The sequence below is a fragment of the Oncorhynchus nerka genome, linkage group LG27, assembly GCF_034236695.1.
Source record: "Oncorhynchus nerka isolate Pitt River linkage group LG27, Oner_Uvic_2.0, whole genome shotgun sequence".
Lineage (NCBI taxonomy): Eukaryota > Metazoa > Chordata > Actinopteri > Salmoniformes > Salmonidae > Oncorhynchus > Oncorhynchus nerka.
Window position 1 is genome coordinate 19,730,311 of NC_088422.1, and position 25,881 is coordinate 19,756,191.

The 25,881-nt window shown below is 41.6% G+C and overlaps 1 protein-coding gene across 2 annotated transcripts; it reads left to right on the forward strand.

Moving 5' to 3' along the window:
- The first annotated feature begins 882 nt into the window (after nucleotides 1-882).
- LOC115111306 (noelin) lies at nucleotides 883-17,894 on the forward strand. Of its 2 annotated transcripts, none has more exons than XM_029637223.2 (6): nucleotides 883-1,269; nucleotides 6,087-6,236; nucleotides 7,042-7,197; nucleotides 8,375-8,594; nucleotides 15,013-15,119; nucleotides 15,674-17,894. In XM_029637223.2, exons 1-6 carry the CDS (start codon nucleotides 1,204-1,206, stop codon nucleotides 16,349-16,351), a joined length of 1,377 nt encoding a protein of 458 aa, XP_029493083.1. In that variant the 5' UTR covers nucleotides 883-1,203; the 3' UTR covers nucleotides 16,352-17,894. The 2 variants fall into 2 exon arrangements, with proteins under 2 accessions (XP_029493083.1, XP_029493082.1); XM_029637222.2 differs by lacking the exon at nucleotides 883-1,269 and adding an exon at nucleotides 3,419-3,782.
- The last annotated feature ends 7,987 nt before the right edge of the window (nucleotides 17,895-25,881 follow it).

Below are 25,881 nucleotides of genomic sequence, written 5' to 3' on the forward strand. Positions count from 1 at the left end.
TATAGTAACAGAAATATCACTATGTTTCATTATAGCAAGACTCCTATCTACTAACACAAATACTACTGTTTTCTTATAGCAAGACTCCCATCTAGTAACACAAATACCACTGTGTTTCAGGTTGACATGGTTAGATAGAGGAGCTATTTACAATAGCCTACAGTTCATAGGATAAATAAAATCCCAGCAGGGCTACTATTCACTTTCTGAACTGGGTGCAAAAAGACAAACTGCTTTCCTTGACTTGTGTCTTCTTTGTGACATTGGCTGGTTATACCACACATTCTTCTGCACCTCACTTTCCATTACATCCCCTCCTTTTCTTGTTTCCCCTCTACCCTTTTAGAAAAGATCAAGGAAGGTAAAGAGGACGGAGGGAGATTAGGAAATGCCATCTAAAGACCTAGACAGGGGAAAAAGGACTCTAGAGACAGGAATCTAGTAATCTATTATCACAGGGTTGAACTACAAAGAGTTAATATGGGATAGGCATGTAAGACATGACTTTGAGAATTCACAGCATGAACATAGTAACCAAGATGAAGGGTGCAGCCTAAGCTTTAGATGGATGCCATGATTTCATGCAAAATTATTTTGAGAGGTATGTTTAAGCCAACAGAAATATGAGAATGCTACTATGCTGTAGCCTACAACTATTAATTATGGCCTGACTTCACATCTCAGCAGATCCCAGGCCCCATTTTTGCATTGAATCATAGTCATTATGTAGGATTCTGCATGTTATTAACCCCATTCTTTCGATAAAAACCTGTTATAGAACCTCTTTTCTCATATGAGCCCCCTCCAACCCCGCCCAATCATTCTTGAATTCCACACGCCCGTTCCTGTCACATCCGGTTTCAGCACCACAGCCAGCTCCCTCCCGCATTGTCACACACACCCCTGTCCTTGTTTTGCGGAGCCAACTTTTGCGAATGTTTTTTCTTTCCATGCTTCTCATGCGAGGTGGCTGACAGAAGGAAGACAGAAGGAAAGGGATCTTCTGCACAACGCACTGAGAAGCATTGAACATCATGCAGTGACTGCTCCTCACACTAGATTTGTTCTTTACCTTTATTTGTGTGCTTTAGCGCTGCAACGAAGATTGCAAGACGACGTGTATAAAAGAAGAAGAAGACATTACAGTGGAAAAAGACAATCTGCATGTGAAATCACTGGATCTAGTGCTATCGGAGGCAAGCGATGCAGCCTACTAACAAGCTCCTGAGTCTCACCCTCCTTGTCTTGATGGGCACCGAACTCACCCAAGTAGGTTTATAAACGCCATTTTATTCCCCATTTAAAATATCCAAACCATGCTTAGCAATTATCCTACAAATTACCTATTTAACAACGTTGTCGGTCTCGAGATTAAGAGGTTAAAATAGATTATGCTGAACGATAAAGGGATTCCGTCATTCTCGTAAAATTGATAAGGGCTAATGTGCGTTCAGAGGCATTTCTGTAGCCAAACTATCTATTGTATCTATAACAAAATTTGACAAAATCAAAATCATCAATGTATTTAATCAGTGAGGTAGGGTAGGCTATACTGAAATGTTTCAATTGGCGTTTCACATTCAATGCATCGAACTAATTCCAAATTCACTCCAATTAAGCTATGTGAGCGATAGGATAATGTACTTTATAATGTCTACACTGAAATACGCGAGAAATGTCACAGTGACATCCTTGCATCTAGTTAATTGCAATTTGATTTGATAGTCCGAATATAACAAATATGTCAGATAAAAGGCTTAATTAGAAATCTTATTAAAGCAATGCATTAACACCAGATTGTAGCCTAACATGAATAGACTCTTCTGGTTATACTAACACTGCAGACAGAAATATGAAAACAAAACTATTTCAACACAATAATAATAGACTGCTATTATTGCTCTAAAATTCTAAACAATTCCAAAACATTTGACTTTTTCTATGATTAATAACTCGTATTAATTTGGAATGGTCTCCATGAACATGTTCTTCTTATCTCCATCTTTCTAAGGAATTGTTTCTCAATTCAGAGATGCATTGCACTCACAGTGCCACAGCGCCTCTTCCTGGCTGCCACAATACAACCTGTCAAACTTTCCTGGACACCAACAAGAGGTTCAAGCGTTTGTTCTAGACTAGCACTAAGACACTTGATCACATACTTAATCAACTAATCATCAAGCTCGTGATTAGTTGAATGAATCATACATTTGGTGCCATTTGAAAGCACCAAAGTTCTGATTCATTCAACTAATCATTGTCATCGTATTCATGATGCTGGTATGGCAGGCTATGGCAATACTAGGAAGATGATTGACTTTTGAATTCCTTATAATCATTTGTAATCTGTTTGTATTATGAACAGTGAATGTGATGTAATGTATTGTATGTTAATTCCTTATTTTTGATCCCAAACAACTAGTGCAATATAACCAACAACATCCAAACAAAGAAAATAAATATATATAGCTTATTAAATGTGGAAGAAATATATTATATATTTTTTAAACAAAAAGACAAAAAGAAGCAACCAAACAAGAGATGATAAAAACAAATGTCTGTAACTCATGAAAGAGAAAATAAACAGAAATATATAGTTTTTAAAGCTTATCTTGTTTTTTTTTAACACAATACTGGGCTACAGTACCTGACAAACGGACGTGCAATACCATTCGTAACGACAAGGTGGCGGAATGTCCCTCGATATCCCTGGACCTGGTTGGTTAAAACAGGTCAAGAACAGTGCATTAACTGCATTTCAGTACAGATGCTGAATATCTCATTATTGCGCCACGGACCTTGTACAAGCTTTATGTTGAATCTGATGCTGATTCAAATGTCTACGATTAATCAGATTTACTGTCAAACACTTACGTAGATTATGAATTGTCTACATGTTTTTTCTGTGAATGACAATCAAAATCCGGCACTTCTTTATTGGATTAAATGGGACTCGTAGGCTACCTTGCTTTCTATGGCGCCATTCAAAAAAATTGAGGCTGGTGGTTTCAATGTGATTGGATTATTACAGTTCTTGTCCCCATAGTCATCAAGCCACCGTTATTAAAGTAGCCAACCTACACAATTACGCTATCCAGTCTGAAACATGTCGTCTAGGTTCGTTTTGTCTCCATTGCGTTTGCAGGGTTTCATACTTAAATTGAATCTATCACACAATTGACTTCAATGTCTGAAGTTATGCTATTTAGATATTGTTTTCCTGTCATGGCATTTTCTTGAATTTGGTGGCAAGGTACATAGTCCTGTTTCGCTGTGGCAAGCGCCAACGCGTGGCGCCATGAATTTCATTTCAACGGAAAGTTGTTCTATGCCGGCGCGGTGGGCGGGGGTATTCAGCGAATGGGAGAGGCGACTGAATCCCTGTCATCTTCTAAACTCGAAAGCGATTGCGGGAGAACCACTTCACATTTTCCAACAACTACATTGAGCCATCATCAAAGTGGCTTTTGAAGAGAGCAGAAACCACCTGTCAGCCAAAGATGTTCAAACCTAAACTCACCGCTGTTGCAGCCCTGCCGTTGCATCCAATGATTGGCAATATGAATTGTCTAGTTAGTTCTTCACTGGAATGTGTACAAGGACAATTTTGGTAATAGGACAAGAGCGCAGTTATGTCGGTGCCTTTACTGAAGATTGGAGTGGTGTTGAGCACGATGGCTATGATTACTAACTGGATGTCGCAGACGTTACCGTCCTTGGTGGGACTTAACACCAACAAGCTCTCGGTATTATCAGGAGGGACAGCGGACCGGAGCACCGGCGTGAGTGACAGCAGATCCAGGAACCATTAGAATCTGCAGAGGATAGATTGCAATAGTTATTTAGTAGGCCTATACCTATAATTGATACCTAATGTTGGTTGGAAATTGAAAGAAAAAAACAGGTGTTGCTTGTGCATGAAAATAAATCAAAATGGACTGTAATGACGAGTAGGCCTATCCATAAACATATAGTTGAATAAACGGCAAATCATTATCTTACTATTCTTGTTAGCCATAGTGTAGGTTTCAACAACTTTCACACATTTGCAAAATGGTTTAACTGATATATGTTGGAGAAGAAGTGTGGCAATGATGGACAATTATAACAGTTCTGAGATTGTCTGTGACTAATGTAATTGAATATAAAGAGCAGAATAATGCTACATTATATAAGAACACTAACAGATAATGTAGACACATTGTAGACAATGGATTTGAGCACAATACACTGCATGTCACCACTTGCCAGGGTTAATGTAGAGCCATATTTCTGTCCATATGTCTATTTATGGCTCTGGGTTCAACCATGTAGTTGTAAAACTGTGACCAATCCACATTTAGAGCAGACTCTGTATCTCATTTTTACTCTGAAGGCTTAGTGATAAATAGGCTTGGTCCTCTGTTGTTCATTTTGCAGAGCATAGCGCTTGCACCACCAGGATAGTGTGTTCGATTCCCCCTACCACCAGTACATAAAATGTATGCACGCATGACTATAAATCGCTTTGGATAAAAATGCGAAATGGCATGTGTGTATATATATATATTGACTGACTTTACGCCATGACTTTATTGGAGAGTTGAAAATGTAAGGTTTCATTGACATAAATGGCACAGATTAAATTCCTGTGGGCTACATTAAGTGTTTAGATATACTAGATTATGATTTAATATCATCACAATCCAGCAAAGCTATTTGAGTAGATTTACAAAGTTGTTTCCCTCAATTTGATGTCAACTCCTTTTGTCAGCCCCATTGCCTTTAGAATGTGGATAGTCATTTTGATGGTCGGAGATTAGGTGGGAACATACGGCAAGGTTCAACACTACAGATGGCATTTTATGTAATCGTATGTCATCATTTTAGAAAAAGGTTATGTAAATCCCTGTGGTGAAAATATTCTGCATCAAACTGGCACACATTTCTTGGCAGAGATCATGCTTTTCGTCCAAACCTCCAAAAATGTGATGACATCATTTTAGAGTAAACTAATATGTTTTAGATAAGAGTAGTAATGTAGTCTATCTTAAATCCTACACACTACTGAGCCAATGTGAGCCGTGCCCTGCCGAGCCCAAGCAAGCTGAACTGTACTGGCTTGGTTACGCACCCTCCATGGCTGCTGGAACCGTGCTGGAGAGGACAATGTGAAAGAGAAATGTCTGAACCAGCGCAGTATGGTGTAAACATGTTAATACTGTCACATCACATCTCTATATGAATAACCTGTTTTCATTCATCTTTCTCTCCCTATCCGTCTTTCCCTCTCTCTCACTGTCTGTCTATCTCGCTCACTGTCTGTCTGTCTGTCTGTCTGTCTGTCTGTCTGTCTGTCTGTCTCTCTCTCCCTATCTGTCTTTCCCTCTCTGTCATTCCCTCTCTCTCACTGTCTATCTCCCTGTCTGGCTGTCTGTCTCTCTCTCCCTATCTGTCACTGTCTTTCCCCCTGTCTCACTGTCTATCTCCCTGCCTGGCTGTCTGTCTCTCTCTCCCTATCTGTCTTTCCCTATCTGTCTTTCCCTCTCTCTCTCACTGTCTATCTCGCTCACTGTCTGTCTGTCTGTCTCTCTCTCCCTATCTGTCTTTCCCTCTCTCTCACTGTCTACCTCCCTGTCTGGCTGTCTGTCTCTCTCTCCCTATCTGTCTTTCCCTCTCTCTCTCACTGTCTGTCTATCTCTCTCACTGTCTGTCTGTCTGTCTGTCTGTCTGTCTGTCTGTCTGTCTGTCTGTCCGTCCGTCCGTCTGTCTGTCTCTCCATATCTGTCTGTCTCTCTCTCCCTATCTGTCTTTCCCTCTCTCTCACTGTCTTTCCCTCTCTCTCACTGTCTTTCCCTCTCTCACTGTCTGTTTATCTCTCCTTATTTGTCTTTCCCTCTCTCTCACTGTCTGTCTGTCTATCTCTCTCACTGTCTGTCTGTCTGTCTGTCTGTCTCTGTCTGTCTGTTTTCTGTCTGTTTTCTGTCTTTCCCTCTCTCTCCCTGTCTGTCTATCTCCCTGTCTCTCTCTCTCTCCCTGTCTGTCTCTCTCCCGGTCTGTCTGTCTTTCCCTCTCTCTCCTTCTCTCACCCTGTCTGTCCATCCTAGGTGCTCCCAGCCAACCCTGAGGAGTCATGGCAGGTTTACAGCTCAGCCCAGGACACGGAGGGCCGCTGTGTCTGCACTGTGGTGGCGCCTCAACAGTCCATGTGCTCGCGGGACGCCAGGACCAAACAGCTCCGACAGCTGCTAGAAAAAGTAACCCCCCCCCATGTAGCATGATATACTACAGTACCCATAACCACCCACTACCAGACTGCCACTAGAACAAGCGCCATTCACCAGTTGCATCATGACAACCATATCTCCCACACTCATTTCTCTCCAACATCTTCTCAGCAGCAGCAGCCTCTGGCCAGAGGACTACATTTACATTTAAGTCATTTAGCAGACGCTCTTATCCAGAGCGACTTACAAGAGTTACTAGAGTTACTTGTATGGCTCCTTGACAATAGCAGTTCAGTTCACCCTGTATTGCCAATATTGATTTGCTGTCATCATCATTTGATATGATCTGACATTCAGTCTTATGCAGTAGTTTTGTTTGGAGGCCAGATGTTGTGCAACTTTGGCACCTTGATGTGGAACAACCAGCAGTCCATGTATAGCATACTCTCAATCTCTATCACTGCTGTGGGTCATTTGGGGTCAGAAATTGATGTCTTTCTGATTCGGCTTGATCCTTAAGTACACATAACACTTTGTTTCTCTTGAGCACCTGAAATGATGTATTCTCTGCCTACACACGTCAGAGGTTATACAGTGTCAGATTTTGTAGTCAGTTATCCACAAGAAATTGTGTCATGCACCAACATTGTTGAAGAAACATTGATGGCTAAAATCTATATCTTTGTGTTTATTGGGTGTATAATTTGTTTATTTTGATTCCAAAAATGGAATTAAATAATAAGCCTGGGAAGACCTGAATACACAAGTGTTTGGGCTGTATTTAGGTACATTTAGGGCTTTAAGAGACACGTTTTTCTATTTTCCCCTGTGTTAGGTCCAGAACATGACCCAGTCTATCCAGGTGCTAGACCAACGGACCCAGAGAGACCTGCAGTACGTGGAGAGGATGGAGGTTCAGCTGAAAGGTCTGGAGACCAAGTTTAAACAGGTGGAGGAGAACCACAAGCAGAACATTGCCAGGCAATACAAGGTATGTCAACATTTCTCTTAGGGTTGCTAAATTCCGTGAACTTTCAATACATTTCCTGTTTTTCCTGAAATCCTGGTTGGAGGATTCCGGATTTGCTGCTTTTTCCCTCCTGATTCCGGGAAAACCAGGGAATTTATTTAATGTTCCTAGAATTTTGCAACCCTACTCTTACATAGACAACATTGTACAAAGAGATGTGCTGTAAGTGGAGTTCTGGGTCCATATTTATCAAGCCTCTCAGAGTAGGAGTGCTGAGCTAGGATCAGGTCCTTATTGTCCATATAATAGTATTCATTCACATCCGAGATCAGCACTACTACTCTGAGAAGCATGATACATACAGCCCCTGCTGTGAATGAAACCCATACACCTAAATGCTTGTCTCTGGAATTAAAATGTAACATCATCAACTATTCTGATGACGTTTATGTTTGTTAGTGTGTGTATGTTTGTGTGTGTTCCCCACCTATCCTCACCAATGCTATGTTTATGTTATGTGTCTGTCATGAGCAACCCTGGGAGTGATGACCCTTGCACGTTTTGTGTGTGTATATTAGGCTAGTGAGTTAGATTATTCAACACTCAACAGTATCTCATTTTCTTGCTTGCAGGGCTAACTTTAGGAAATTATATCAAAGCTGCAGAGACTGAAGAGGCAGTTCTATTCCAGTGTTCTATCCCTGAACTTGACCACTGACTATTTGCACCATGCAGTTTATTTGAAAACTAGCACCCTTTTCACCCTCAGACCTGCACTGCTCTTTGCATTTCTGCATGTTAGTGTCGATGCATTCCATCAATAGATTTAGTTCAGTTTTTTTAAATTAATATTACTTTTGTTTTATTCAATTCCATATCCTGTTTAGTTTTGTCAATGCATAACTGGTTACCACAAAAAATAAGGAAACATTGTTGAATGTGACACAAAAGCATGTAACCCTAAGATGTTGCATTTTAAAAGGTGAAAATAAAATATTTTCCCAATTGTTTTTGGTGTACCGAGGACTTGTTTCATGCTGCTTATGTTTGTGATGATGTCACATCCACTCATGATACTGTTGAATGTGTTAGGTCCACTCTGAACTCACCATAGGGAGACAGCCAGAGTAGGGTAAGACAGGTGTGGAACACCCATTTGCTCGCATAACACTGAACCAAGCCTATTTTAACCTTTCAGGCAATAAAAGCGAAAATGGAGGAACTTAGGCCATTGATACCAGTGTTGGAGGAGTACAAAGCCGATGCAAAATTGGTATTGCGGTTTAAAGAGGAGCTCCAGAATCTGACGTCTGTGCTAAACGAACTCCAGGAGGAGATCGGCGCCTATGACTACGAGGAGCTACAAAACAGAGTGTCAAATCTTGAAGAGAGGCTTCGTGCATGCATGCAAAAATTAGGTAGGCTCAGAGAACACCGAAACACCCTCTTTGATTCCTTGTGCAACGGGCCAATCAGATCTACAGTAGTCATTCTTCTCACACCAATAGATCTCTATCTATACACTATGGTACATGCTCTACCACTACATTATCGCTTGAACATACTCAGTCATTCTCTGATGGTAGGCAATCACGTGCCTTGACTACACATCAATGCATAATAATATTGCTGATGAAAAAAGAAACAGTTCTCATATGTCAGGTTAGAAGCTATTTAAACATGTTAGGATTTAGAGTTGTTAGATGGTGATTTGGATTAAGTTGCTAATGTAATCCTATTAAACCGAAACTACATCCCTAGCATGTCATGTTATGTGTGCCAGAAATGAGCTGTGAGCTTATGTCCACTTCTTGGCCAAAAGCTTCACACCATTGTAGCGACAGTCATCTAAAAATAGTACCAGGATATAACAACTGACAGATTATTTCTCTCGGTAATCTCTTTGTTGCATGGGTTGTTCACAGGATTGTATACAAGGCTAAATAGATGGCATGATGTGTGTCTAAACCAAGGGCTCTCGCAGCATATACAGTATCCTATCTGTCACCATAGTTGTTCGGTTGATGTCGTGACAGGCTAACAGTAAGTGAAAGGCTGAACAAATCAATGAATGGTGCAAAATACATGATTTAAAATAAAATAGGAGGAAATAGGTAGAAGAAATCCAATTGTAAGGAATGAGGCATTGAAGTCATTTTCCTTTGTGCCACTGTGCTTACTGTTAGGATGCTGACTGTAGCTCTATGGATGACCCTGTAGGCAGGGAGTAGAGCCAATGTGCTAGCAAATTCTTAGAGATTAAAGAAGGGCTCACTTCAATTTCAGAGGATTATCCATTTTTGTTTCAAGTGCTCAGCTATAACTCTCCAAGTACTATAGCTATGGTAGACAGCATACACTATCCAGCTAGCACATTTGGTTCCTTCGAAGTTGTGGGAACAACTGTTTTTGGTTTCACATTGGTTGTGGGAATGAATGACTGTTTCCTAGTAAAATGTAATGTTTTTTTTAAATGTTCTGAGAACAGAAGTAGAAATGTACTCTTGTTTCCTGAAACTTTTATTAACACTCTGAGAACAGTAATAATAGGTTATTTGGAGGTTTTTGAATTACTTCCTTAACTTTCACTGAATGTATCAATAAGACTTTTAATAACACTGCCAACTTATTTTGGGCTAAAAAAATTTTACTCCAAGCACAGATAGAACACATGGAAATGCATTTCCTTAGGCATTAATCATGCAAACATCTTTGTTTTTTATTGTGACACAGCATCAGTGAGATTTGAACATATAATCTTCTGTTGTGAATCCATGGAATTAGTCCACTGCATCACCATGATGGATTGAGGATGTTTTTTTTTAACGAATACTAAGCTGTTAATTTGAGTCTATTCAAACAGACCCCATTTCAAAGAAAACAAGCACTCATTAAGGTCAGGTGAGGCCAATTAGTGGTCGCGGCCAACACACCTGAACATGCATAACATGATAGAGTTTTGTTGATGCTGAGAACGGAATGTATGTTTTTAAATAATGTTCTTAGAACCTTCTCTGAACATCACTAATCTTTTCTTGTAGTTTTTATGGAAAGTTTGCTTAACGTTCTCAGAACAATTCATTTGAGAACACGAGGAAACGTTAGCAAACAAGGCTTCTGTTTGTGGTGAACAATTTCAGTTGAACGATTTGAATAAATATTCAAAAATGTTACCGTGAAACATCAAACACCTACTTTTGTAAGGATTACTGTGACTTTTTAGCGACAATATTCAACCTGAAAATAAGTTAGCTATTTCTAGAAAATATACAGTTGAAATCGGAAGTTTACATTCCGAGCCGGTCACTGGTGCACCTCAGCCACGCTCAAGGTACTAAACGATATCATAACCGCCATCGACAAAAGACAGTACTGTGCAGCCGTCTTAATCGACCTAGCCAAGGCTTTCGACTCTGTCAATCACCGTATTCTTATTGGCAGACTCAATAGCCTTGGTTTTTCTGACGACTGCCTCGCCTGGTTCACCAACTACTTTGCAGACAGAGTTCAGTGTGTCAAATCGGAGGGCATGTTGTCCGGACCTCTGGCAGTCTCTATGGGGGTACCACAGGGTTCAATTCTCAGGCCGACTCTTTTCTCTGTATATATCAATGATGTCGCTCTTGCTGCGGGCGATTCCCTGATCCACCTCTACGCAGACGACACCATTCTGTATACTTCTGGCCCACTTGGACACTGTGCTCACTAACCCCCAAACAAGCTTCAATGCCATACAACACTCCTTCCGTGGCCTCCAACTGCTCTTAAGCGCTAGTAGAACCAAATGCATGCTTTTCAACCGTTACGCTGCCCGCACCCGCCCGCCCGACTAGCATCACCACCCTGGACGGTTCCGACCTAGAATATGTGGACTACTATAAATACCTAGGTGTCTGGCTAGAATGTAAACTCTCCTTCCAGACTCATATTAAACATATCCAATCCAAAATCAAATCTAGAATTGGCTTTCTATTTCGCAACAAAGCCTCCTTCCCTCACGCCGCCAAACTTACCCTAGTAAAACGGACTATCCTACCGATCCTCGACTTTGGCGATGTCATCTACAAAATAGCTTCCAACACTCAGACTGCATCCAGTTTGCTGAGTAATCACAGTGCCATCCGTTTTGTTACCAAATCACCTTATACCACCCACCACTGCGACCTGTATGCTCTAGTCGGCTGGCCCTCGCTACATATTCGTCGCCAGACCCACTGGCTCCAGGTCATCTATAAGTCTATGCTAGGTAAAGCTCCGCCTTATCTCAGTTCACTGGTCACGATAACAACACCCATCCGTAGCACACGGTCCAGCAGGTATATCTCACTGATCATCCTCAAAGCCAACACCTCATTTGGCCGCCTTTCCTTCCAGTTCTCTGCTGCCAGTGACTGGAACTAATTGCAAAAATCGCTGAAGTTGGAGACTTTTATTTCCCTCACCAACTTTAAACATCAACTATCTGAGCAGCTAACCGATCACTGTAGCTGTACATAGTCCATCTATAAATAGCCCACCCAATCTACCTACCTCATCCCCATACTGTTTTTATTTGATTTACTTTTCTGCTCTTTTGCACACCAGTATCTCTACTTGCACATCATCATCTGCTCATTTATCACTCCAGTGTTAATCTTCTAAATTGTAATTATTCGCTCCTATGGCCTATTTATTGCCTACCTCCTCATGCCTTTTGCACACACTGTATATAGACTTTATTTTCTCTACTGTGTCATTGACTTGTTTGTGTTATTGGCTTGTTTATTGTTTACTCCATGTGTAACTCTGTGTTGTTGTCTGTGTCACACTGCTTTGCTTTATCTTGGCCAGGTCGCAGTTACAAATGAGAACTTGTTCTCAACTAGCCTACCTGGTTAAATAAAGGTGAAATAATAAATAATTAAACATTTAAAAAACATACTCCTTAGCCAAATTTAAACTCAGTTTTTCACAATTCCTGACAAAAATGCCCTGTCTTAGGTCAATTAGGATCACCACTTTATTTTAAGAATGTGAAATGTCAGAATAATAGAGAATGACTTATTTCAGCTTTTATTTCTTTAATCACATTCCCAGTGGGTTAGATGTTTACATACACTCAATTAGTATTTGGTAGCATTGACTTTAAATTGTTTAACTTGTGTCAAATGTTTGGGTAGCCTCCCACAAGCTTCCCACAATATGTTGTGTTAATTTTGGCCCATTCCTCCTGACAGAGCTGGTGTAACTGAGTCAGGTTTGTAGGCCTCACGCTTTTTCAGTGCTACCCACAAATTTTCTATAGGATTGAGGTTAGGGCTTTGTGATGGCCACTCCAATACCTTGACTTTGTTGTCCTTAAGCCATTTTGCCACAACTTTGGAAGTATGCTTGGGGTCATTGTCCATTTGGAAGACCCAAACTTTAACTTCCTGACTGATGTCTTGAGATGTTGCTTCAATATATCCACATTATTTTCGAGCCTCATGAGGTCATCTATTCTGTGAAGTGCAACAGTCCCTCCTGCAGCAAAGCACCCCCACAACATGAGGCTGCCACCCCCGTGCTTCACGGTTGGGATGGTGTTCTTCAGCTTGCGACTCCCCCTTTTTCCTGCAAATGTAACGATGGTCATTATGGCCAAAAAGTAATATTTTTGTTTCATCAGACCAGAGGACATTTCTCCAAAAAGTAAGATCTTTGTCCCCATGTGCAGTTGCAAGCTGTAGTCTGGCTTTTTTATGGCGTTTTTGGAGCAGTGGCTTCTTCTTTGTTCATCTGCCTTTCAGGTTATGTCAGTATAGGACTCGTTTTACTGTGGATATAGATACTTTTGTACCTGTTTCCTCCAGCATCTTCACAAGGTCCTTTGCTGTTGTTCTGGGATTGATTTGCACTTTTTGCACCAAAGTACATTCGTCACTAGGAGACAGAACGCTCCTTCCTGAGCGGTATGACGGCTGCGTGGTCCCATGGTGTTTATAATTGCGAACTATTGTTTGTACAGATGAACGTGGTACCTTCAGGCATTTGGGAATGGCTCCTATGGATGAACCAAACTTGTGGAGGTCTATAATTTCTTTTCTGAGGTTTTGGCTGATTTCTTTTGATTTTCCCATGATGTCAAGCAAAGAGGCAATGAGTTTGAAAGTAGGCCTTAAAATACATCCACAGGTACACCTCCAATTCACTCACATTATGTCAATTAGCATATCAGAAGCTTCTGAAGCCATGGCATAATTTTCTGGAATGTTCCAAGCTGTTTAAAGGCACAGTCAACTTAGTGTATGTAAACTTCTGACCCACTGGAATTGTGATACAGTGAATTATAAGTGAAATAATCTGGCTGTAAACAATTGTTGGAAAAATGACTTGTGTCATGCACAAAGTAGATGTCCTAACCGACTTGCCAAAACTATAGTTTGTTAACAAGAAATTTGTGAAGTGGTTGAAAAATGAGTTTTAATGACTCCATCCTAAGTGCATGTAAACTTCCGACTTCAACTGTAGTAGAAAGTCTACATGGCTACTTGATTATTTTTAGTGGCAGTTTAGACCCGAAACAGACATGTAAGTTCACCGCACTCTACCTTCTCGGACTGTTATCTTACGTTCGCGAACAGTCGTGGCTAATACAAAATAAGTTGAATATGTTAGCTAACGTTCGCCACCATTCACAAACTTTTTACCTTGTTGAATGCAACTCTGTAGGAAACGTAATGCTGCACTACAGACATTTCCACAGAAGAACGTTATTTCTTAACGTTCTCTGAACTATTTGAGAATATTCCCAATGTCAAACCAGTTAGAGAAAGTTCCCAGAACATAACCAACATTTTTTGAAATGTAACCATATTTTAACTTTTAGGAAACGATCTGTTAAAGTAATGAAATACCAAGAAAATGTTTTTTTTTTTCCTTAAATGAGAATATGAGAATATACCAAAGCCAAGCAACTATCCTGAACCATTACCTGAAAATTGTGGGAAGGTTGTATGCAAAATAACCATAGGACAACCACGTTCTCACCAAGCTCTAAGACACATATGGCTCTCAGAACGTTATATGCTAGTTTGTTATCTCGGGAAAATGGGGGCAGATATTTGTGTAACCCCCAACATTGTTTTCTGGACTTGAAGTTAGGGGGAGGAATTGTGTGAATTGACTCAAACTTTAATATTGCACTTACTGTTCCTGTTCTTAATATAGCATTTGAAGAGGGGAGCAATTGAGTGTGTGGTTTATGTAAAAACAGAAAAGTCAGTTTTCATTATTCATAAGTAAAGTTATCATGTATCTATGACATTGAAAGGATGTACAAAGAGACTACAAGCCACAAGGTTTGGCATCACTCTGTTACTTTGGAATTGCCTGTTTCTCATCGTTGGCTCACACCTTGTGGTTGTGTGGTCTCTGTACAACAGTATCCTTTCAATGTCATAGATAAATGATAACATTACTTATGAATAATAAAAACTGACTTTTCTGTCCGAATACATCATTCCGAGGCAGAGAAATGGATGGCTAAAGCAGGAGATCTAGATTCTAGTACATACATTTATACAATATCTACACAGTTCTTTCTAGAAAACCTCCAGCTAAAACAGTATTGTCAAAACCTGAATAAATCACCAAACTGATCTATAGATTGTAATACTAAAGCTGGATAAACAAGTCAAATTGATATTATCATTTTCAACAAAAAGTATTGTATAGTAGGTCACTGACCTACACACACACACACACACACACACACACACACACACACACACACACACTATGTTTTCCAACCTATAAACACCATTGATAGTCCAGAGATGAATGCAGTATCTTGCATTGTGTTTTTGGCTCTTGCAGCATGTGGGAAGCTGACAGGGATCAGTGATCCAATTACCATTAAGACGTCTGGATCAAGGTTTGGATCCTGGATGACTGACCCCCTGGCTCCTGAAGATGACACTAGGGTAGGTCTGGTCCTGCAATGCCTATGCTATTCATTATACAGTTAACACAGACTCACAAAAAACGTTCTTATCAATTATGCAAATGGGAGGACACTCAGTACAGATGTGCGGTGTTGTAAAATATAATCTGTAAGATGTTAGCTTGTATGTTTGTATTAACAGGTTTGTATAAACCAGTGATTATTATCACAACTAATGTGTTCCCATGCCTCACTGTCTGGGATTTGCTCACTGGCCTGAAAAGAGACCTTAGTACCACAACACATTCTGATGCTAATCTGGAAGGTAGCTACATCTCCTGGTTGTCTTGCAATAAACTATGTCCTTCTAGGGATTGAAAGACATGAATCACAGGATGGGATAAAAGTTGGATAAAAGCACATACTAAGATATCACTGGTTGTCCTGCAGAACTTGTGTTGATTCATTGAGGAATACCTCTGACATTGGGGTGTACACATACTCTACCCATGTACTACCTGTTCTCTTGCTAAATTCAATATCATACTATACCAGAGATGTACGACTTTCTGATGCTCTTGTATTCCTTTCTAGGTGTGGTACATGGATGGCTACCACAACAACCGATTTGTGCGGGAGTACAAGTCCATCTACGACTTCATGAATTCCGACAACTTTACATCTCACCGCCTCCCCCACCCGTGGTCAGGCACTGGCCAGGTGGTCTACAACGGCTCCATCTACTTCAACAAGTTCCAGAGCCACACCATCATCAAGTTTGACTTCAAGACCTCCGTCATCAGCAAGTCACGCCAGCTGGACTACGCCGGCTACAACAACATGTACCACTACTCCTGGGGCGGCCACTCAGACATCGACCTCATGGTAGATGAGGGCGGGCTCTGGGCCGTTTACGCCACCAATCAGAACGCAGGGAACATTGTCATCAGTAAACTGAACCCCAACACCCTGCAGATCATCAAGAGCTGGACTACCAACCACCCCAAGAGGAGCGCAGGAGAGGCCTTCATGATATGTGGCACGCTGTATGTCACCAATGGCTACTCCGGTGGGACCAAGGTCTATTACGCCTTCAGCACCAACTCGTCCACCTACGAGTACATTGACATACCGTTCCAGAATAAGTACTCTCACATCTCCATGCTGGACTATAACCCTAAAGACAGAGCACTGTACGCATGGAATAACGGTCACCAGGTGCTTTACAATGTCACCTTGTTCCACGTCATTCGGTCAGAGCAGGAGCAGTAGATAGCTAGCCATGCTGTTACCTTCTCAGTCACCGATAGACCTGGGTTCAAATACTATTGGATAACTTTCAAATACTTTTAACATTTGCAGCAGCCTGCCTGGAGTGCCAGATGGGCAGGGTTTGCAGTTTTGCAACAATTGTATTAATTCCATTATACCAGGCAAGCCTAATCAAGCCCGGCTAAATCAAGCAAATTTGAACCCAGGTCTGGTCCACGGATGCTTCAAAGTAAAGAAGATACTATATGTAACTGTGGAAGGAGAGAAGTATCCTATATTTTAATCAGTAACAAGAAATACAGTACCTAATGATATATAATGTATAGAAACAAAGAGTAGAACAGGAACCGAAAAGGTCATGCCTTTCTTGTTTTGGATGACTTCAAATGTCTTATAATGATTGTGTTTTTATTCAATTACTCACTCTTGACTTGTTTTTTATTTGATCACAGATAGTGCAGCCTATTGTATCATAGTTTTGAATTGAATTACATTTGGAATTGAAGAGAGATTATATCCTGGGCCTTGTTCATCAACCTGTATAAAGCCAAACTGTAGGACACAAACACACAATCATGACCATTTTCCCCAGGTGAGTGATCCTCATTAATTAATTAATTATATTACATGATCAGATGGTAAAGTTGTTCAAATGTAGCAGCAATTTTCCATGTAACTCGATTCCTGCTTCTGTAAAGGTGGAGACTAGTGATCGTCCGAACACAGAGTCATGTGCAGAATAGAAAGCCAATTCTATCCCCATGTGTTGGTAGCAAAATATCTCATTGGAAAATGTGTAATGGCACCTCAAAACATGTACTCAGTCTTTCCTGCGCAATACAACCTCTCAGGAACCAATATAACACAACCTGTCGTTTGCATGGAGTCATCTACACGGACATTATAGGATCTGATCATGATTGATAAAGGAGGCCCAATGGAGCACAGTTTCAAGAATCCAGTCAAACCACGAGTCAATGACAAAATACTGTATATCTGGGAACACCGACTACAGACTGTTGGAAACACCCTGATTCATTTCTGTGTCTTTGTGATGGTACAACATATTTTCCCTTTTTCTATCTTATTTTTGCATGGGCATTTTTACCGACCAAAATGGTTTTCTTCTCCGGATGTATTTTGCAATATTTGATGCTGTAGTGCAGGAGACTAGTTTAGCACTGTTAGGAGACAGGCTTTTTACTGTCTTATTGTCATTGGGGTTGATATATGTTCTTATTGTTGGAATTGATATTTACTGTGATAGCCTGTCTTTGTAGATTGGATTGTAATTGACATAATTTGTCTAGCTCATATAGTTCTGTCTGGTAAAAAAAAGAACTAGAACAATCACAAGAGAATGTACCAAACAATGTATCTATGAGCCAGTGACATACACTGGCTGTTTTATTCCATTTGACTTCACAAGTCTACTGTCTGTTTCTTAGAGAGATCAATTGTGACATGTTATTCTGTTGAGCTTGCATATGTGTCGTATCTGCAATAAAATTCATATAAATGAACAAGATCTTTGTTCTACCATTGACTCTCTCAATCTCTGAAAATAAACTTGTGAATAAGATGAATTGCCTCAATCGAAACCCTTTTTGCAATGCAGCTTTTAAAATGCACAGGTTTTCAGTTTAAAGAAGTGTGGGAAAGGGCATCAACCAGAGCACCTATTCACCTTTGAATGAGCAGGTTACTTGTCAAAACAATGATTATCTGAGCTATTGTCTCCTATTTGCAATTTGTTAATTTCACATATATTTAGATAAGTGCTACAAATCTCAATGTCCAAATGACATGTTCAACTGTTTGGTCAATGAGGCATAGGACAATCTAACACAAAAACACAGTACAAGCAGATGATTAAAAACGAGGACAGAAAGTACATTAAAGGCGTGTCCAACGGGGAACATCACGTCATTTCAAAGTGTATAATTGGGTAATATTTGGTTGAGACATTGATCAATGAGATTACAATTTATTTTCACACACAACTATTTAAAAGCACAACCAAATGAAATCAACTATACCAAAAATCAGACATTGTTTTATCTAAATGTGTAATTACAGATATCTCATCATGATATAGGAATGATAGAGTATGGTCACAGTTCATTTGCTCTGTTAAACCTACACTTTGGAATGACTTTGATAGCAACAGTGAATCTATTTCATTTTTAAGTAGAGCTCCTCTCACCAATCACGCCCCTGATCACACATTGGTAATAGTCAATGACAAACCTCATAGCTAAGCAGGGCTTGGTTAAAAACCTGAATGGAAGACCACATGGTAGCTGTACTGTAGATAGATAAATTCTCTAGTATGATGTGCTGCCCAGCCATTGTTTTTTCCCATAGTGGATATAACGTTTTAAATGTGACGTTGTTTTAAAGGTACAAATGGAACATATTTTGTTGAAATTTGGTTAGCATGATGACATAATCCTGTGGTAGAATCTTTACCCTCAAAACAACAGTTGATTACAAATCCAATGTATTTTCCATGTAGATTCCATATCACAATATATTGACAAATTGAGTTGACAAAATGCATTGAAAAAAACATTGATTCAACCAGTTTGTGCCCAGTGGAGTTTATCATTTTGCTATTGTAGCTCATCTGGACCCACTATTACCTCTCCATGGCAACGGAGATAGACTGTAATAACATCTTTCCGTCTGGCAGAGGGGAACAGCTGGTCTGGACACAGTGCCGTACATCGCTGACTGAACTTCTGCCACAAAACACAACACGCTTTATTAGCTGTCCCCACTTCTCCCAACACTGAGAAAATGATTTGTTTCAGTTTGTGAATAATGATGATGAACAACACAGAAGCAACGATGCCTATGAATGAAGACATCACACATCAGCATCTCTACCTCCAGGTTGTTGCACACCATTCACTGCAACTGTTTTGTGGGAATGTTGAATCTTATGTAATATCTTGAATATGGTTATTTGGTTAATACATGATCATTCCTGATGCTCTATGAATTCAGTGCAACCATCTCTTTCTCTAGAAATAATACTGTGATACTGTAATCCTTCGGAATGCAATCGTTGTAGTCCTTCTTTATCTAATGCATGCTGAGTGAACTCTAGCAGGCCATTATAAATGTACTGACCACGTCTTCATATTCTGCTGTCTGCCCGTTACATAACCTATCCTGTGGTAGCGGTCTTGTTTTAATAACACAATCCGGACGCTTATAAGAAATCCTGCTATGCCCTCAGATGAACCATCAAACAAGCAAATACATGATTAAGATTGAATCCTACTGCACTGTCTCTGACGCTCGTAAGATATGGCAGGGCTCGAAAACTATTACGGACTACGAGCTGCCCAGTGACGCGAGCCTACCAGATGAGCTAAATGCCTTTTATGCTCGCTTCGAGCAAGGCAACACTGAAGTATGCATGAGAGCACCAGTTGTTCTGGTTGACTGTGTGATAACGCTCTCGGTAGCCGATGTGAACAAAACCTTTAAACAGATCAACATTCACAAAGCCGCTGGGCCAGACGGATTACCAGAATGTGTACTCAAAGCATGCGCGGACAAACTGGCAAGTGTCTTCACTGACATTTTCAACCTCTCCCTGACCAAGTCTGTAATACCTCATGTTTCAAGCATACCACCATAGTCTCTATGCCCAAGGAAACGAAGGTAACCTGACTAAATTATTACCGCCCCGTGGCATTCACGTCGGTAGCCATGAAGTGCTTTGAAAGGTTGGTCATGGCTCACATCAAAAGCATCCTCCCAGACACCCTAGACCCACTTCAATTCGCATACCGCCCCAACAGATCCACAGATCCGCAATCTCAATTGCACTCCACACTGCCCTTTATCACCTGGACTAAAGGAACACCTATGTGAGAATGCTGTTCATTGACGACAGCTCAGTGTTCAACACCATAGTGCCCACGAAGCTTGTCACTAAGCTAAGGACTCTGGGGCTAAACACCTCCCTCTACAACTGTATCCTGGGTGTGTACTTAGTCCCTTCCTGTATTCCCTGTTCACCCACGACTGTGTGGCCAAACACGACTCCAACACCATCATTAAGTTTGCTGATGACACAACAGTGGTAGGCCTGATCACCGGTAACGATGAGACGGCCTATAGGGAGGAGGTCAGAGAACTGGCAGTGTGGTGCCAGGACAACAACCTCTCCCTCAATGTGATCAAGACAAACGAGCTGATCGTGGACTACAGGAAAAGGCGGGCCGAACAGGCCCCCATTAACATTGACAGCGCTGTAGTGGAGTGGGTTGAGAGTTTCATGTTTCTTGGTATCCACATACCAAGACAGTAGTGAAGAGGGCATGACAAAACCTTTTCCCCCTCAGGAGACTGAAAAGATTTGTCATGAGTCCCCAGATCCTCAAAAGGTTCTACAGTTGCACCATCAAGAGCATCCTGACCGGTTGCATCACCGCCTGGTATGGCAACTGCTCGGCATCTGACCATAAGGAGCTACAGAGGGTAGGGCGAAAGGCCCAGTACATCACTGGGGCCAAGCTTTCTGCCAACCAGGACCTATATACTAGGCGGTGTCAGTGGAAAGCCAATAAAATTGTCAGAGACTCCAGTCACCCAAGTTATAGACTGTTTTCTCTGCTACCACATGGCAAGCGGTACCGGAGCGCCAAGTCTAGGACCAAAAGGCTCATCAACAGCTTCTACCCCCAAGTCATTAGACTGCTGAACAATTCATAAAAATCGCCACCGGACAATTTACATTGACACCCCCCTCCCCCTCTTGTACACTGCTGCTACTCGCTGTTTGTTTGTTACCTATGCATTGTCACTTCGCCCCCACCTACCTGTACAGATTACCTCAACTAGCCTGCACCCCTGCACACTGACTTGGTACCGGTGCCCCCTGTATATAGCCTCGTTATTCTTATTGTGTTACTTTTTATTATAACTTTTTTCTGCCTACTTGGTAAATATCTTCTTCTTCTTGAACTGCACTGTTGGTTAAGGGCTTGTAAGTAAGCATTTCACAGTAAAGTCTACACTTGTTGTATTCGGCTCATGTGGCAAATAAAGTTTGATTTGATTGATTTGACCAGAGTGTAGTGGGTAATCAATCAAATGTATTCCTAAAGCCCTTCTTACATCCGCTGATGTCACAAAGTGCTGTACAGAAACCCAGCCTAAACCCCAAACAGCAAGCAATGCAGGTGTAGAAGCACGGTGGCTAGGAAAAACTCCATAGAAAGGTCAGAACCTAGGAAGAAAACCAGAGAGGAACTAGGCTATGAGGGGTGGCCAGTCCTCTTCTGGTTGTGCCGGGTGGAGATTATAACAGAACATGGCCAAGATGTTCAAATGTTCATAAATGACCAGCATGGTCAAATAATAATAAGGCAGAACAGTTGAAACTGGAGCAGCAGCACGGCCAGGTGGACTGGGGACAGCAAGGAGTCATCATGTCAGGTAGTCCTGGGGCATGGTCCTAGGGCTCAGGTCCTCCGAGAGAGAGAAAGAAAGAAAGAGAGAAGGAGAGAATTAGAGAACGCACACTTAGATTCACACAGGACACCGAATAGGACAGGAGAAGTACTCCAGATATAACAAACTGACCCTAGCCCCCCGACACATAAACTACTGCAGCATAAATACTGGACACTGTGGCCCCATCCGAGGACACCCCCGGACAGGGCCAAAACAGGAAGGATATAACCCCACCCACTTTGCCAAAGCACAGCCCCCACACCACTAGAGGGATATCTTCAACCACCAACTTACCATCCTGAGACAAGGCTGAGTATAGCCCACAAAGATCTCCGCCACGGCACAACCCAAGGGGGGGCGCCAACCCAGACAGGATCTGGAATCTGTACAGTTGTTTATGAAAAAAGACGACATCCAATATAAATACGGTATCAATGCCTAATGTATATCCCCTTCAAGTCTTAGTTGTCTGGAAATGATATATTTTATTATTAGAGGCTATGCTACAATATGTTACGTTAGAATGAGTTACAGTGCTTAGAAAAGGAGGTCAGCACTAACACATAAATCTCCAAAATACAGAGTGAATCTCTTCCCTGTGGAAATGCCTTAAATGTGCACTTTATATTTTCCAATCCTCATAACATCAACTGTACTGAGTTTACATGCTCTTCATCCTCATCCTTATGATCTGGGATGACAATCACTCATTCATTCTGGATTTTCTACCATTTCAAAGTATCATCTCTAAATGTTCAATCCATAACAGTTTACGTAATTTATAAATGGATATGTACTGTACGTGGAATATAAAACATTACATTTTAAGTAATGCACACTAGTTCAGGCAAATGTTTTTCCTGCTTTTTCACCCATATTCAGCCTTACTAATTTCTCTAACACTTCTGTCATCATCCAGCTATCACCTTGCGCTTTGTCAGTGTGGTAAAGTGTTAAAAGGACATCTCTGTGCCAGTCTCCAGAGCCACACCTCAGACTACTGATAATGGCTTGGGGTAAAAAAAAAAAAATGTATTTGCTCTGTCTGTTATTACCTCTTTCACACATCTCCCTGTGATGGTTTTGACTGGGGGAGGGGGGGGTTGGAGAGGAGCACAGAACCTTCAAGACATGCAAAGAAGCTAAAGGAGACACGCAAGGAAAAATAAGTAAGTTATCTTGCCACTAATAAAGAAGCTCCATGCAAATTTTCCCTGAGATTATGGTCAATGTCATGGCTTCCCTGAAAGATCACTGCGTATTACAGGAGGGGGTTTGTGATGCAAAACAGTAGTGTGTGTGATGCAAAACAGTAGGGTGTGTGTGATGCGAAACAGGAGGGTGGTGTGTGATGCAAAATAGTAGGGTGTGTGTGTGATGCAAAACAGTAGTGTGTGTGTGTGATGCAAAACAGTAGTGTGTGTGATGCAAAACAGTAGGGTGTGTGTGATGCGAAACAGGAGGGTGGTGTGTGATGCAAAATAGTAGGGTGTGTGTGTGATGCAAAACAGTAGTGTGTGTGTGTGATGCAAAACAGGAGGGTGTGTGTGATGCAAAACAGTAGTGTGTGTGTGTGATACAAAACAGGAGGGTGTTAGTGATGCAAAACAGTACGGTGTGTGTGATGCAACACAGGAGGGGGGTGTGATGCAAAACAGGAGGGTGTGTGTGATGCAAAACAGGAGGGTGTGATGCAACACAGGAGGGGGGTGTGATGCAACACAGGAGGGGGGTGTGATGCAACACAGGAGGGGGGTGTGATGCAAAACAGGAGGGTGTTTGTGATGCAAAACAGTACGGTGTGTGTGATGCAACACAGGAGGGTGTGATGCAAAACAGGAGGGTGTGATGCAACACAGGAGGGTGTGATGCAAAACAGGAGGGTGTGATGCAAAACAGGAGGGTGTGTGTGATGCAAAACAGGAGGGTGTGATGCAAAACAGGAGGGTGTGATGCAAAACAGGAGGGTGTGATGCAAAACAGGAGGGTGTGATGCAAAACAGGAGGGTGTGATGCAAAACAGGAGGGTGTGATGCAAAACAGGAGGGTGTGTGTGATGCAGATTTTTTTTGTGTCACGTTGATGTTAAAATATTATTTCCCAGAAGGTGTGAGAAATGAAACTTCTATCCAATTCTCTGTTCAGCCTTATACATGTGAAAGGTCTGTACTTGTATGATATCTCTAAGGACTTGAGTGAAAATCTCAAATCTAAAGGAATTTCAGATGATGATGTACAGTACAGAGCTGTGATGTTGATGTCTTGGGAGAGTCAAAGCACAGACTACAAAGGCATACCGACAGTCAGGATGCTAAAGATTCTCACAGAAGGAGAAGTACTGTAGGAGCTGCTGCTCTTAATCCTCTTGGAAACGTGTCAGAGAACTGGGCCATGTCTACTTAATAGCTGTGAAAGCTTCTGCAACAACATGTAAACTATTTAATAAGTGACAATAGTGAACATACACCTCTGTGTCAGCCACCACATCTCTTGTGATTCTAAACATGGGGTTGGCATATTAAGTTTGTTTCCCTGTTATGCAGTATGTCACATGGGGACTTCAGACATTGAAGTAACAAATCCTTATGAAATGCAAATGTTGGTATTTCGCTGCACTAAATGTTGGTATGAATCAGTAATTAGCAGTAACATACAAATAATTCATTTCCAAAACTAAGACAACCTAGTATACTGTATGAAATACTTTCTCCCATTCCTCAAGTCCACACTAAGAGAAAAAACAATGCCATGATTGCAGCCTCATTCACTGCCATCCATCAATACTACCTGCTTTTGGTCATGCAGGTAAACCACAAAAGCGTGATAAAAGTCAAACATGTACGACAGTGGCCTTTACAGTGACATTGGGAAGCTCAATACAAGTGTTTATTTTATCAACATTTATTTTGACAGGGAAGAGATGTAGGTCTCTTTTCCAAATGTGCCCTAAATAATACAACATAAAAATGCACATACTGTACACATTAATAAAAAACAGGCATGGGAAGCACAAATAAAACATCACAAATCACCCAAAACAGTTACATTCCTCCACAAGTAAGTCCCCAATCAATACTTTAAATTGCTCGAACGGCACCAGAACATCAAGATGAAATGTATTTATGTCAGGGTTTTCCTGTGGTGAAGTAGAGGCGGACCAAAACGCAGCGTGTCACGTTCTGACCTTTATTTCCTTTGTTTTGTCATTATTTAGTATGGTCAGGGCGTGAATTGGGTGGGCAGTCTATGTTTGTTTTTCTATGTTTTGGGGGTATTTCTATGTTTCGGCCTAGTATGGTTCTCAATCAGAGGCAGGTGTCATTAGTTGTCTCTGATTGAGAATCATACTTAGGTAGCCTGGGTTTCACTGTGTGTTTGTGGGTGATTGTTCCTGTCTCTGTGTTTTGCACCAGATAGGGCTGTTTTTGGTTTTCCACGTTTATTGTTTTGTAGTGTTCATGTTTATCTGTTTTTATTAAACATGAATCAATATAACCACGCTGCGTTTTGGTCCTCCTCTACTTCACCACAGGAAAACCCTTACAGAATCACCCACCACAACAGGACCAAGCGGCATGGTAACGGGCAACCGCAAAAGCAGCAGCAGGAGAAGCAACAGAGGCAGCAGCAGCAGGAGCAGCAGCAGCAGCAGTGGGAGAGGCTGCACTATTTGGAGGAATGGACATGGGAGGAAGAATTGGAAGGTAAAGGACCCTGGGCACAGCCTGGAGAATATCGCCGTCCCAAAGAAGAGCTGGAGGCGGGGAAGGCGGAGAGGCGCTGGTATGAGGAGGCAGCACGGCGGCGTGGATGGAAGCCCGAGAGTCAGCCCCAAAAATGTATTGGGTGGGGGCACACAGGAAGTGTGGTGAAGCCAGGTAGGAGACCTGCGCCAACTTCCTGTGCTTACCGGGGGGCTGGCGAGACCGGGCAGGCACCGTGTTATGCTGTGAAGCGCACGGTGTCCCCAGTGTGGGTGCATAGCCCGGTGCGGTACATTCCAGCTCCGCGTATCGGCCGGGCTAGAGTGGGCATCGAGCCAAGTGCCATGA

Excerpts from the sequence above, each read along its gene's own strand:
- LOC115111306 (XM_029637222.2), top strand. The coding sequence starts at position 3,633 with ATGTCGGTGCCTTTACTGAAGATTGGAGTGGTGTTGAGCACGATGGCT. Across the intron at positions 3,783-6,086 it reads CAGCGGACCGGAGCACCGGC|GTGCTCCCAGCCAACCCTGA; the intron begins GTGAGTGACAGC and ends TGTCCATCCTAG. Across the intron at positions 6,237-7,041 it reads TCCGACAGCTGCTAGAAAAA|GTCCAGAACATGACCCAGTC; the intron begins GTAACCCCCCCC and ends CCCCTGTGTTAG.